The sequence below is a fragment of the Varroa jacobsoni genome, unplaced genomic scaffold, assembly GCF_002532875.2.
Source record: "Varroa jacobsoni isolate VJ856 unplaced genomic scaffold, vjacob_1.0 contig00460, whole genome shotgun sequence".
Taxonomy (NCBI): Eukaryota; Metazoa; Arthropoda; class Arachnida; order Mesostigmata; family Varroidae; genus Varroa; species Varroa jacobsoni.
In genome coordinates, this window is record NW_019214471.1 from 41,048 (window position 1) to 54,536 (window position 13,489).

The following is a 13,489-nucleotide window of genomic DNA, read 5'->3' on the forward strand; positions in this document are numbered from 1 at the left end:
GAGAATGGTCGCATTTCCGTTTTGATCTCGCACATAATTTGTTACAAAACGAGGTCGGTTCATCGCTACCGCAAGCTTTCCGTAGCCCGCGGCATCGTACAAAGTCTGTCCTTTGGTCACAAACCGTTTCTCTTTTCGTAGTTGTTGGATCCGCAGACGCTTTTTGTTGTCACGTCACAAGCCGCAGATATCTGCCCTCCATAAGTTTGTTGGGGCATGTAGGGGACTTGACTCCAGACTACGACGAACTTTAAACTTAGCTATTAGCGCCTTGCATTGCAGATACAGTCCGGGGTTGCCCGGGCTAGCCGCCCTTAACGCCTTCTTAACACCGGCGTACCCAGCCAATTCCCGGCGCGAGAAAGCAACAGCAAGCCTCGCCGTGGACGGTGCGATGTTTTACCTCTAGAAGGAAATGTAGCCGCGTGTCTCTGCGAACTAAAAAGTCTTGCAGCTATCTAGCCCGACCCACGATCCTCCTGTAGGGTACCTCTGACTTGATCCATTGTAGTCTATTTCAGGTACTGTGAGCTTGGTCGGCTATAAAAACGTGAGGGGGCCGTGGCGCAACCCAGTTTATGGTTCTTCCACCATCTTCGTAGTGTAGTTACGCGCAGCTAGACGAGGATTTAAGTACGACCGATAACTATGGCGACAGAGAAATAGCCTACGAAGTCATTTTTATTTAATGAACTTATATTCAGAAAATCCTTAGCAGATTCTTTAATTGTGAATACTATTCAGTCGGTCGTGGTGATGCTTCTCGTGGTACCATTCAGATGATCTTTGTGTACCCTCCTCTGTTCAACCGCGGAATCAAATCAACGCGTTGCCGATTTCGGCAGATACTAGCATATGCTAGCTCAGATAGGTGCCGATGAGGTCAGTCGTTAGAAATTGATCTAACGCTGTCTTTAGACTTCTGCGATTGCACAGAGGAGATCAAAGATGGTTTGGATTAGTACGATGAACAGCTTTGATAGCAGAGCTGATTTATGCACTATCTCTTCTATGGAACTCTGCAGAAGTCGCGAAGAAACCCCCCGCTCCAGTTTTATTCGGAACTTCCTTCCGTGCCGGGCTGACTTACCATTTAGCATTATCCCTTTCTGTAGCCGATTGGTAATGTGGAAGAGTGGCAAATGTTACAAGTACTTCACATGACAACAAGCTTTTACATACTGAAACCGACAGGCAAATTTTTTAATTCGTTTATTATCATACATTTTTATAATATATTAACGTATGTTTTCAGTATATATATATATATATATATATATATATATATATATTAGTGTATATTTTTTTGCTATTGTCAGAATTATGATAGAAAATCATCTACTTATTGACTTTTTTTCATAACGCTTTTGATCTAAACGTAATACCACGTCCGTTTATTTGCACAGGTTGTTTCAAAAAGTGAAACACGTAAGGTATAAAATTATTAGAAAAAATATTAGAAGATTCGTAAACTGCTCCTTCTAAATTTAGCTGAATATTATCTTACGTATAAAGCCATATATTCGCTGAGCGTGAGAAGTAGACAAAGGTACCTAATCCTACGGCTTACTAGGTTGGTTTTTAACGCTAGAAAAGTTCAACACTGGGCAGACCCTAGTCAGTACAATCATGTTTTTCGCGTAACTTCTAAGTTGAAAGTAGTTGTACGTTCAGCGATGAGCAAACGTCACGGTCGAATAATTGCAGCTGAGATACTTGGATATTAAAACAAGAGCTAATTCCAACCCAGGAAATTGAGAAGCCAACAAAGACCGATTTACGAGGGTGAGAAATTAGTGGGCACTGCGTTAAAAAACGCTAACGATAGCCCACACTACCTAAATAATTATTCCTGGACCTAGTTATATCCTATATCATACATGTGTCTAAATGTATTTGCTTAACGCAACAAGTGGACGTAAGTTCAGGTAAGGTGTAATAATCAATTTCCGATCGGCTGCACTACAACCTTACTTCAATGAAGAACTGCACGCCACCGACAAAGCAATGATCATTTTTGACAGCGAGATTATTATGATCGGGGAAAGCGTTTTGAAGACGACATGCCTTCATGCTTGTATAATAATACTACGATACTGAAGTATTCGCTTCTGAATATATATGAAATTTTCCAATTTCTGCTCCATTGCCCCTAGATACGTACACAACGCAATCGGTCACCTAACCCATGAGTTTTTGACCGTGTGTTGCGAAAGTAACTAACTTTTTGCAGTTTCTAGATATGGGCTCACTTATAGTTGAGTTACCACCTGAACATAGTATGTCTTATAGGAACGTATTTTAGACAGTAACCGGCACAATCTGTTGAGATCCTCCACTGTCGTCTGCTTCATATTCGACTCGGAAAGATGATAGATTAGCTTCATGCAGCGCTGATAATGTCGATTGGAGCATTCTGAATTTCGTCCTGGCCGTCCACTGACTGAAACGACATGATAAAGATAATATAATTTTATTTGTTTACTGTTTGTTGGCGTTTGGAGCTTCCAAGTATCTACCTTCAATAGATTTTTGCTAAAATAATCAATTTGCAGCGTTCTAATCAAGTTACTTGCCAGTTTTTCGATAGGTTAAAAATGGGTTTTTTTTTTTGTCCTAATAAACACACAAGTTACCAAGTTAGACGAACTAAAGCCTTGGCTAAATCCTAGACCAAGTGCATACACATATTAGGACACTGGCGAAAGCGATACTTTCAAAACATTTTGCCTACTTTGTAGGCACTCTTCCTTAATAACACGTTTTTTTCATTCTTTGTAACTGAAGCAAGCATGACTTAACGACAGTACATTTAGCAGGCTAATTCCTTTAATAAAATTCTATATCTAAGGAAAAGCGATCAATAAATGTTTGTGTTTTCGATAATTAATTCATGTTTTCTTTAATTATACAGCATTGCTTCTAACGCTTTGAAGTTTCGCTGTATATATATCTTTTGAGATAATTCATTTCGGGGCAGATTCTTCATAGAATAGTAAGGCGTACTGACATGACTGTTCTGTGTATACTATAAATGGGTACTGCACTTATCGCTCGATTTACGATAAAGTACTTTTTATGGGTACCATTTGGTAAACTCAAGTGAAGCTTTTACAGTAGATCAACCGAATTATTTAGTCAGTGAACTCTATTTAGAGAAAATTGCTTCTAACTGTTAAGCTTCAATACCCACCTGGGTCTAGAATACGATTTAGGTCTTATGCAGACAAATGAATTTACAATACATAACTGAAGGCGAAAACAAAAAAAATGGTCGAACCAAAGTATAGGAGCCTGTAGAGGAACTTCAGTTTTTTTTACGATCAATGAGCGTCGAAGATATCGGTTGGCCATTGCATATACTTTCGCTACCAAAACTGCGACCACACCGAACCTCTTGTAACGTAAAGGATGCAATTAAGCAAAAACGCTTATTATTTAAAAAGTATGTTAATATATTGCATTAATATAGGGCTGTTAATATCAGCATTGAATCCGAAATGACCAAACGAATCCACCGCTACGCACCAAGCCTTAGGAGATACACCAAAAGGAAATACTACTGTTAAAGGAAATAGGAAATATCTCGAATCCATGGGTTGAGAGAAAGAAATCAACAACTGCGTACTCTGTTTCCCACTACGACATTTGCTCTTACCCATGCGGGACTTGACATATCGGTCGATGCGAACTTTTTTTTAGAAAGATTTTTTTGCTAGTCGCGGATATAACGGGAGGACATTATAGCAGTTAATGCGTAGCCCATTTTGTTGCCCAAAGTGGGTTAATTGCTGAAGTATCGATTCTTAGCTAATCGAGGCACGATTAGCTCTGACAACTCGGACGAAATAGGGCGACATTGAGTTCGATACGATGTTGGCAAAAGTATTGCACATGTAATCATTATAATGTATTACATTTTTTTGAGAAATTGTAATGTCCAACGTATGACATCTACAAATCAAGCCCGGTAGTAACAGTCAGTAATCTTTCAGAAACCAACCCACCCACCCACTACGGTATACAATCCTGATTTGTCAAACCACCTCCATTCTGTCAAGGAGAAACAAATATAATTCACATCGTATATCTAGGGACCTCTACAATTAATTTACTGATCGTACTCTACAATTTTTCACGTAAATCTATTATTTGTGCCCGCTCTTTCAATAGATGCTATGGTCAAGACACTGCCGAGAGTATTTGATTAGATTTCAATATCATTTTCAATACCGCGTCGCATATATCCATCCTCCCGCAGCACTAAAACAGAAGCAGAGGTGATAGATTTCTCATCGATGTAAAAGTAAGTGTCGTATCGTGCCCAGTAAATTTATATTGTACGTATGCAGAACCTAACGCGACATGTTGAATGAGGCAACCAGATCTTAAAGCGCTATGTATAGGTCATTGAAGGTATCCTTTTAAGAGGAAAACTGTAACGTTCGTGCTTTTTAATGATCAAACAACAGAGCACATCGTTACCTGAGTAACGGACTAAGCTGTTTGTGTACAGTAAAGATCCATGTTGCGTACCGTTATCATTTCTTCGGCATCTGAGGTACACTAGAGGTTCTGTATAATATAGCATCGATGACATAACATTTGTGCTTTATAGGATTTTGTTTTTCTGTTCACGATAGGAAATAAGATTTGTCTGAAACTCTGCGACGTAGATCTATTGAAACACTTGTCGCGCGAGACAATTTCAATACTAATCTAAATTAATTCATCTTTTAGCCTAGGGCGTACAGCATGCCTTTGAAAAATCCAAGCATATACAATCCAGCATTTTCATTTGCTGTTAAATAAGACCTAGTCTTATACTATAGTTACCGGTTACGTGTCTAAAGCTTTACCTTTGCTAAAACCGCAACGGTAAAAAAGTTAAAAATGAATCGTATACAAACAATTGACGACTCTTCAACCAGTCGACTATTTTATACACTCCAGATTTTTTATAAGCTTTTTTTGGTCTAAGAAAAACTTTCGATAGTGTGTATCCGCAAAGACTGACAAGCAAACTAATCTCGATTGGCTTCAGCGAAGCAGCTTGTGACGAGTCAGACTTTTCGATACAAAAAGCGAAAGTGCTAAATAAATATAGTACGCTTACAAATATAGAGCATGGAGTATACGAGGGTCAGTGTTGGATCTGATCCTTTTCAATAGAGATATACCAATGAGCAATCCGATTTCTCTGTTAAAGAGAACGTCTCACAATTTGCAGATGACACGTGCAAACCTATCGCACAGAGATATTGAGACAAATCTGAAGCTCGCTTTACCGGCATATTAACTGAAACTGATTACTAACTCAAGGTAAGCAACTCGATGCTAAGCTAAGATATACCTGAGAGTTAAAGGCTGCTTAGAAATTGGCAAAAACTCTGTCAAAACATATAGAACAGAACACGCAGTTCAAAAAGGCTTTATCCATTATAATGGTAGAATATAATTTTTTGATCAATACAGAAAAAAGATCATCTTGAAACATACCTAACGTACCAGAGAAAGCAGTAATCAAAAGTGAAAGAACAAGGTCAAAGCATAGCACTACATGTTCACCCCGAGCCGCTTTAAACAACAGTTAATAATAGTTAATTAAAAAAAGATGATGCAGAAAATAATTTTGCTTTACATTCAACCGAACATAAACACCCTTGGATTTTGTACGTTTAAATAGCCAAAAGGTTGCCCCATTCCGGCACGGGCATCTGCCTCTCTGGATGGCAAGAAATCATTATGTCCACATGTAATATGTGTTTGAATAGAAAATCGTGTACAATGCTTGTATACTGATCTATTTCGATCACCTTACTATGCAGATATAAGCACTATTAATAGATCGATTTGCCTCCCACGGTCCATTTGCAATCAAAAAACTTCACGTACTGATTCCTATGACTTCTTCTGTGTTATACTCACTAAGCCTCAAAGTATTAAGGGCCCCGTTAGCTTATCAGATGATGTCCTTAAAAATCCATAGCTGAACCCTGGTCACTCCTCCGAGTTCGTGCTAATTTCAGTGCACAAGCTGCAACCGGTGACGACCATCGACTCGGCCTCTTTAGCTTAACAACAAGAAAAATAGCGCATGCCGCTGAATTGCGAACTCCGCATTGATTAATAGTAACTAGCTGCTGCCAGTATATGTTTCTCATGGCCTGTACATCCGTTGCCATTCAAACAATACAATTTCTGCACTTTGCGGGTAGAACATTACCACCGAGCTCCTCGTAGCTAGCCGACGATGCTGCAGCATTTTGGGGGGCTGCTTGTCGTTGTTTCTGCATACGATTGTGTCAACAATCCCTACTTTCACCACTTAAGTTCTCAGCTGTTTCATTTGAAGTCCCGTATTGCCCGTTCTCGTCACTCTACTTTGGTGAATGGTCTTCTGGGCTGTGTGATTCTCGTACGACATGATGGAGCCTAGATAATAGGGCAAACGGCGGGGGTCGGAGGGCGCTTGTCATCCCATTGTAAACGTAACCGTTTACACTGCTTCTCTTCACTGTCTAATTCGGCGTAGCTTGAAATGCTAACAGCTAGCCCAGAAAGTAGAGGGAATGACATCGGCGAGAAGCAGTAGCAAAAGCACTGGACGTTACGGTTTGGAGTGTCCTATACCTTGAGAGCTGTGGTGGTATGCAACTTGAGGAGAAGAGAGAGGAAATATAGCTAGCTTACGCGAGTCTAGAAGGAGGTGTAAACGAGACGCTCGCGTGACCTGTCTACAAACGACAGTTCCACTTGAATGCGCTACGGCACATAGGGGGAGTGGGGTCAACGAACCTCATAGGGTGTCCATTTCGACCCATGTCCAAGTAAATCACCGTACTACTTCGCTTTCTTTTGAGCCGCGTCGCCAGCCAAACTTGATCGGCGTATTATGCTTTCGGAAACTGGCCATACGCAATACTTAAAACGCGGTGATCACATTAGAAATAGGAACATTTGTCTATATTGTAGCTCGATTACATATGAATATTATGGGAACCAATACTGGGCGATTTCTTGCAAATATGCGCAATTGTGGTTTTGTTTACAACCTGCCATTAGCACGGAGTCTATGTTTGCGGGTCCTCAGTTATTATTATTATTGAAAACGCACCCTTTGCTAACACGATGTTTTAACATTCTGCTGTCATAAAATAGCTAGAGGTATTTTTAGTTACTGAATGCAAAAAGTCCCCTTCGATGCTAGTGCCCTTATCATATGTTGTATCTAGTCCTAAGACTTATATAGAAGAGAGCCACCAAAGGCCCAGTTAAGGACTAATGCAATATCACTTATTTAGTGGAAGGTTTCGTGGCTATATGTGACTAACACAAAATAGTTTTTACAGCGGACTGGAAAGCTTGGCTCATTTCAGTACAGAGCAGATGCAGCCTGAAGATGCGACCTGATATCTTCTCAGAAATTGGGACATGAACGTCAATTGGTAATGGCATTACCACGACAAACGTCATATACATTGAAATTAGACGTTTCTCTGATCCAATTTCTGATGTTCAATTGGGCAAAACATAGCCCTAACTAGTAAGGATAAATACATATAGCATACAGCTTCAAAATAATCCACTGGCCTAACAATTGCCTGAGCGTACGCTTTAAAACTTCGGTGAAATAAGGTAAGGTAAAATCGTTGTGCTATGGCGCAAGGACTATTATAAATCATCTGGAAGAGTTAGGATGCTAGGGGTTTGTTTTCAAATTTGTTTTTGCCGAAAAATCACTATCCGTTTATGAAATTTTTTTGCTATCAACTTACAATATAAGGTAATCAAAATGTGTCACCCTCTTTGTTAAATCTAAACTTGAAAGTCTCGTCAATGTTACCGAAATGCTTGTACTTAAAAGTGTGATCGACTTGAGAGTGCTATTTTCTGCATTTGTGCATATCAGTCATCTGAAAACTGGGTAAGAATGACAAATTTGTAATGATGGCTGTAAACATTTTAAGCACTGTACATGGTGAACGTATTCTAAAGCCTTAGACATTAGATTAGGTCGGCAGCCTGCAATTACGTCTCTAGGCCTTATTAAGTGAATTGTGCTAAAAGTGGCATAGGTATAGATAATCCAAACAGTAAGTGAAGAGAAATAATAGCTTATATATATGTAGAACCGGATCAAGAAAGTATCTGTAAACCGCCGGCTTTTGCCAACCAAAGATTGGCCTATGATCCGACTTATGGTATTATATTTTTCGACCTGTCTGCCATCCACAGAGCTAATTTCACATTCACATCGACCCATTTTCATTTATGTGGGTATCATTAAGGCAGCCACGCACTGCTGTTACTCTAATGCAATTCTTGGCATGTTGGCTCTTTGGAGACCAAAAAAAACCTTTTGTCATTACGGAATTATAACGTCTGTTGAGAAATTATAACGTTTAGTGGTTATCAGCGTAATGAGCTTGAGTCCCTACATGAAGTGCATTTATATATTATTTCGCATTCATTATTTGACGGCGATGTTGACGTTTGGAAAAACGTCATTTTCATCCGTATTTTGCTTTTTACAAAAAACGCGGATAAAGTGCCAAAAACCGTCCATTATGTTCCGTATTATGTTCACAAGTGGTGCTAATGGTACAGAGTCCTCCTGGGAGCCAGTTGCGAGTGCAACATAACTCATGCAAACAAGAGCTAGACATTTCACACGAGTCATGTCGAACGGTTTCAGGTTGTGCTGAAAATTTCAAACAAATCCAGATTGAGAACCTGAAGAGAATATGAACGGACGTAAGGAGGAGCAGGATTTCCTTCACGGTGTCACTATAGGTGATAAGACCTAAACTTATCTGATGGGGAGACAAAAACTCAGTCATCTGTATATTACTCTAAAGACGAATCCCAACCAACGAAAGCCAGCAGATCCAGGTCTGAAGTCAAATCTTCTCTTACCGTCTTTCTCAACACTAGGGCGTTGCGCATTTGAGTTCGTGCCTAGTCGTTACATTGCCATTGACGAGTAATTCTAAGGATTTTTAAGATTATTTTAAAAGAGTGACGAAATAGGTCAGAGCTCCTGGAAAGTAAGGATTTTCCATCACGATAATGTAACGACTGGAGCGCCGCCCGTTGATTTGCGTTTTTCATAGAAAAGCTTGATTTCTCTATTGCACCAGCATGTACATATGCCTATAGGTAATTTTTACAGCAAACGCCTGAAGGAAAAAGGCACGGACACGGTCGAACGAACCTAAAAAAAACTTTATTCCCTCAATTTAGTTTGGAAATCATTTGAGTGATTGAAACAAACGATAGCGCACGTTTATTGAGTCAACAGAGATTTCTGCAACGATCTGAACGATTAAAGAATACGCGATTAAGAGAAGGGTCAATTTCCGATACTTCTTTGATCCAATAATGCTTACTGGTTTCGTTATTGTTTGTTATTTGACAGACTCTGACATTGTTGGGAAATTTTTTTTTGTACACCTCTTACACTGTTTATACATAACAGTCCTACACAAATTTGTATATATTTATATGTCATTTCTTTTAAATTGGACGATCGTTCCTCGGCTTGTTAAAACTAGACCCACTCAACTGTATAGAATACCACTGACTTTTTAAAAATCGTCTGTTTTCACAAAAAAGATTTGATTCAAGATCTGACGGATGAATAGTGCATTTGCTGTGATAAGTTTTGAACTTCGTACTCTACTTAACCGTATTAGAACTTGCTTCTGAACAGCCGATCCTAGATAATAATTTAGCTGAAACTTTTCTACGGTAGATGTATTCGAACAAACCCGTGACGAAAAATAGCACATCGGCGTTCGCATCGGAGGACATTCAGTCTCTGCCCCGATGCAATGTTTTCCGTATTTAGATGGCCCGTGATAGTATTGCTTTTATATCCAGTCGTCAAGTGGGCGGGCATATGAGAATCGTATTTAGAAAACATACCATGTGATTTAGCTCACCGTTGCCTCTATGCTAGGCTACTTTGTATCTAAGTATATATAGATAACATATGTTTGAACATCTTACTATCTATACTACTAACTGAATCTTATAGGACAGAGTTCATCGAAAGGAACGTAACCTTCCCTAGAGAGATCCAAGCTCAATTGGGATTAATTTGCTTTTCTGTGGTAGAGACAACATTGCCGTGTTTGGCCTTTGCCGTTCGGAGTGCAGCGTACCGCATGCGGCTTTCGATTTATATCGGGACTACTGATAGACGAAACAAATTCATTCCTATAGGACTCATCGTACAGATCGAGTAACTGACTCGTACACGTCTCGCATTGCCGCAGTGGATAAGAAGAATTAAGACAGCGGGGTGTCAATTTAAGCTAACCATATGGGAATAAGCTATCGTTGTCGGATGACGATAGCTCTTCCATATTACGCAGTGCCGAAAAGCAAATGACATGATAGAGGATGGTCAGTTACACATCTCTTCTGGCACACCCCTCTCTATTTTTCTTTTTATATATGACATTGCCCTAACTACGTCTGTGTTTTCCAAAATGGCTGGCATCAGCACATAGACGGAGCGAGATGCATGCGAGGGAAGTCAGTAGTGTCAGATGCACTGCTGGTGTCAACCGCGTCGCCCTCGGGACTCTGAGTAAATTAGTTGACAAAATTGCTGTTTGCACAGATCGAGTCAATGCTGGATGGTACCCACTCGGCGATACCCTTTTCGTTTGATTGGGACCGCGCTACGAACGAGAAAGGGTCAGTAGGGACTTGAGCTGCAAGTAGGATAAGATTAGCAGATACCGTGTCCGTCTTTATATTTGCCCCTAAAGATCTGTGGCCGTTTGCGGATGGAGAGCCGGATACACCGAACGACAGGGTTACAGCGTTCGCTCAAGCTTGTACTAGTACAGTATTGAACCGTCGTTGAGTCGAAGAGCTTGGTCCATTTACAATAAACACTGTTAATGGTCCCAGCTAGCCAAAAGAGGAGCGGCCTATTCTGTGATGATACGGAAACGCTATGGCGGAATGGCCTTCTGCTGGTTTTCGAACGCAATCAATTAGACAAACAAACAAATAGAGTCTGATAGTTGTCTAAAGTCAAATTTCGTTCCATGCGTATCGATAGGCACTGAACGTGTGTACGTATCCGGGATTCGATACCTACTGTGACTTAGACGACTTGGCCTTAGATGACAAATTCCTTATTCGAGATTCATACATAGAAATATGGAGTGATAACATGATGCCACAGCAAATTCCATTGGTGGAATGTTTATAATGATTTATAATGGATTATTGCTACAAAAGCATTACGACTCTCTGTATGTCGATTGGTTCTTACGGAAATTCCATCGCGTATTGTTTTGTTGCCGACCTACTCCGATAAAGGAAGTGATTTCTGACGCCGGCCAGGCGATCATCGCTTACCTAATGGATTTTGAAGCTTCAAATTTACTATAGCTTTGTTGGATACCATGACACTGATAGGTAACGGGATGTTACAAGAGAGCTCTGAATAATTAGCGATTTTTTCGGCCGACTAATAAGAAAAAGAGGCTTGAAATTTATTTCAGTACTGGCCTAGTTCAAGCTATTTAATAATACTCGTTCGACAATTGACTAGCAATAGAAGCAGCGAATTTCAGCCTCGGGAACGATTTGTCACTCTTGGCCGTTGTCACTTGTTGTTACTCGCTACCGATTCAAACATACGGACTAACAGCATCCAGTAGCCTCTAACTTGGTACTGGCAAACGAGGCTTGCATTCAAAGTAGCTCCATCCGGCCGTGGAGAAAGACGCTTGCTCGTAAAGCTCGGTCCATGTGACCCGAAAAGGCAATACTTACGACGGGTAACGAATCTCGACTCCTCACCAACTTTCTTTCGCCCGACCGCACGATCTGGAGTTGCCACTATGATGGGTCGATCCCAGGTCGGCGTCCCACACCCCTAACCTTCCTCTATCATGTACACTACAGACAAGCAACAGGTTCTGTGACGGATGTACTCTGCTAGACGCGAACTACATATTTTTCCATAGAGGATGACGTTCAGCAGGAGGAATGCAGTGATTGGCTGAGAAAAGCCAAAGGGCTTTCTAAGATATGGAATAGGGGTTTTTATTAATAGGCGGAATTCCTCTCGAAAAGTTTCATTACTCTATTCTTTGGTATAGTTATCATGTATCAACGAATAAATTCTGGCAGGATAAAATCAGGGTTTGCGATTTAGGAGACTGACTTTATCTATGATTATTTATCGTATGCTTCAGCACGCTTCGGAGCAGATAAGATTAAGGTAGGTTTAGCCAATAACGAACCAATAATCCAGAGGCACGCTCAGAACGCCGGTAGCCATGGAACACGCTTGACACTGTTAATTCGACATCAACAGAGTTTACCCCATGTTACCCAAGCTGGTCAGCGTATGATCGTCATGTTAACAGGTAGGCTCTGGTCGAACGTTTTTAACGCGTGATAGCAATGAAGTTAATACTAACTTAAATTTATATTACATATTGGAGATTCTTGGTGTCTTTAGCATAGTGGTAGAAATTCACTCGCAATAGTTAAAAACGTGGGTTTTGTATATGCTATTATGTCATGCATTTGGGCCGATCGGTACAGGTTGATGCACTTTCAGTGACGAGACCCAATGTTCTATGCAGGCCTTATTGTTACAATACAAAACAAAATATACGTTTTCGTGGAAAAATCAAGTACTGCATTAGCTTTACATTAAAGCAGAATTTTAATCCAAAAACACTTACAGACATTTGTATAGAACAATTCCTTATCGAAATCGATTGTTCTTTTGCACTCTCGAGAGTTGACAGATACGGGACGCCATACACTATGTACCTAGGACAGACGTCGGCCACTGAAATTTGCCCTCCGATTCCCCTGCCCCTTTTGTAATGGAGACGGTTAACTGGAACTCACTAAAACGCTCGCAGTGGGTTTTAACGTAACCAGGCCCTCTGCTGTTAATTGATAGGCTTGTAGGCAAGCCACGCAGGCCCATGCTGTCTACGAACTTTATACACATCGACAAGCCCGCTCGCTAATTCTGTTGCTCTTTACTTACCGTGTTTACTGGAGTTGTCCTTCTAGGGGTGTCTTGTGCTTAATACGGGTCGGTTCGTGCTGTTGTCATGGTTGCCGACATACCTGGTTCGTAATCTAGTTCTTGTTTACGGAAACAAGAAGAGTACGAAATGATATGACGATCACCGATACAAAATTCACAGATTTCATCTGAATTTTCTATACGGACTAACTTCTGCTGACATGGATATCCCCACCAAAGTGCTGCAGTGCAGTGCCTTAGCGGCACCACTGTGCAAAATTATGGAACTATATTGCTTAATATATAAGAATACATTTGATATATAGGAATATATAGGAATACATTTAATGACGAAATATCTAACACGTGGATAGTATGGTGTTAATCGCGCAGATCATATGAAATAGTTCGAATCCGATATGAGATTCATTATCTTTCATTTATTTTTGCCTTAGAAAATCT

General features: G+C 40.3%; 1 protein-coding gene across 2 annotated transcripts in view; it reads right to left on the minus strand.

Annotated features, from left to right (window-relative positions):
* Positions 1 to 13,489, minus strand: part of LOC111271264 (uncharacterized) — a 34,676-nt gene that overhangs the window by 2,190 nt on the left and 18,997 nt on the right. Inside the window, exons 1-2 of one of the 2 annotated variants that reach the window (XM_022851960.2) lie at positions 5,929 to 6,507; positions 2,314 to 2,443 (exon numbers count right to left, since the gene is read on the minus strand). In XM_022851960.2, coding sequence (XP_022707695.1) covers positions 2,314 to 2,387 — 74 coding nt within the window. In that variant the 5' untranslated portion in view covers positions 2,388 to 2,443; positions 5,929 to 6,507. Of the gene's footprint in view, positions 1 to 2,313; positions 2,444 to 5,928; positions 6,508 to 13,489 lie in introns of those variants that run through there. The other variant, XM_022851958.2, reaches the window with a different exon arrangement.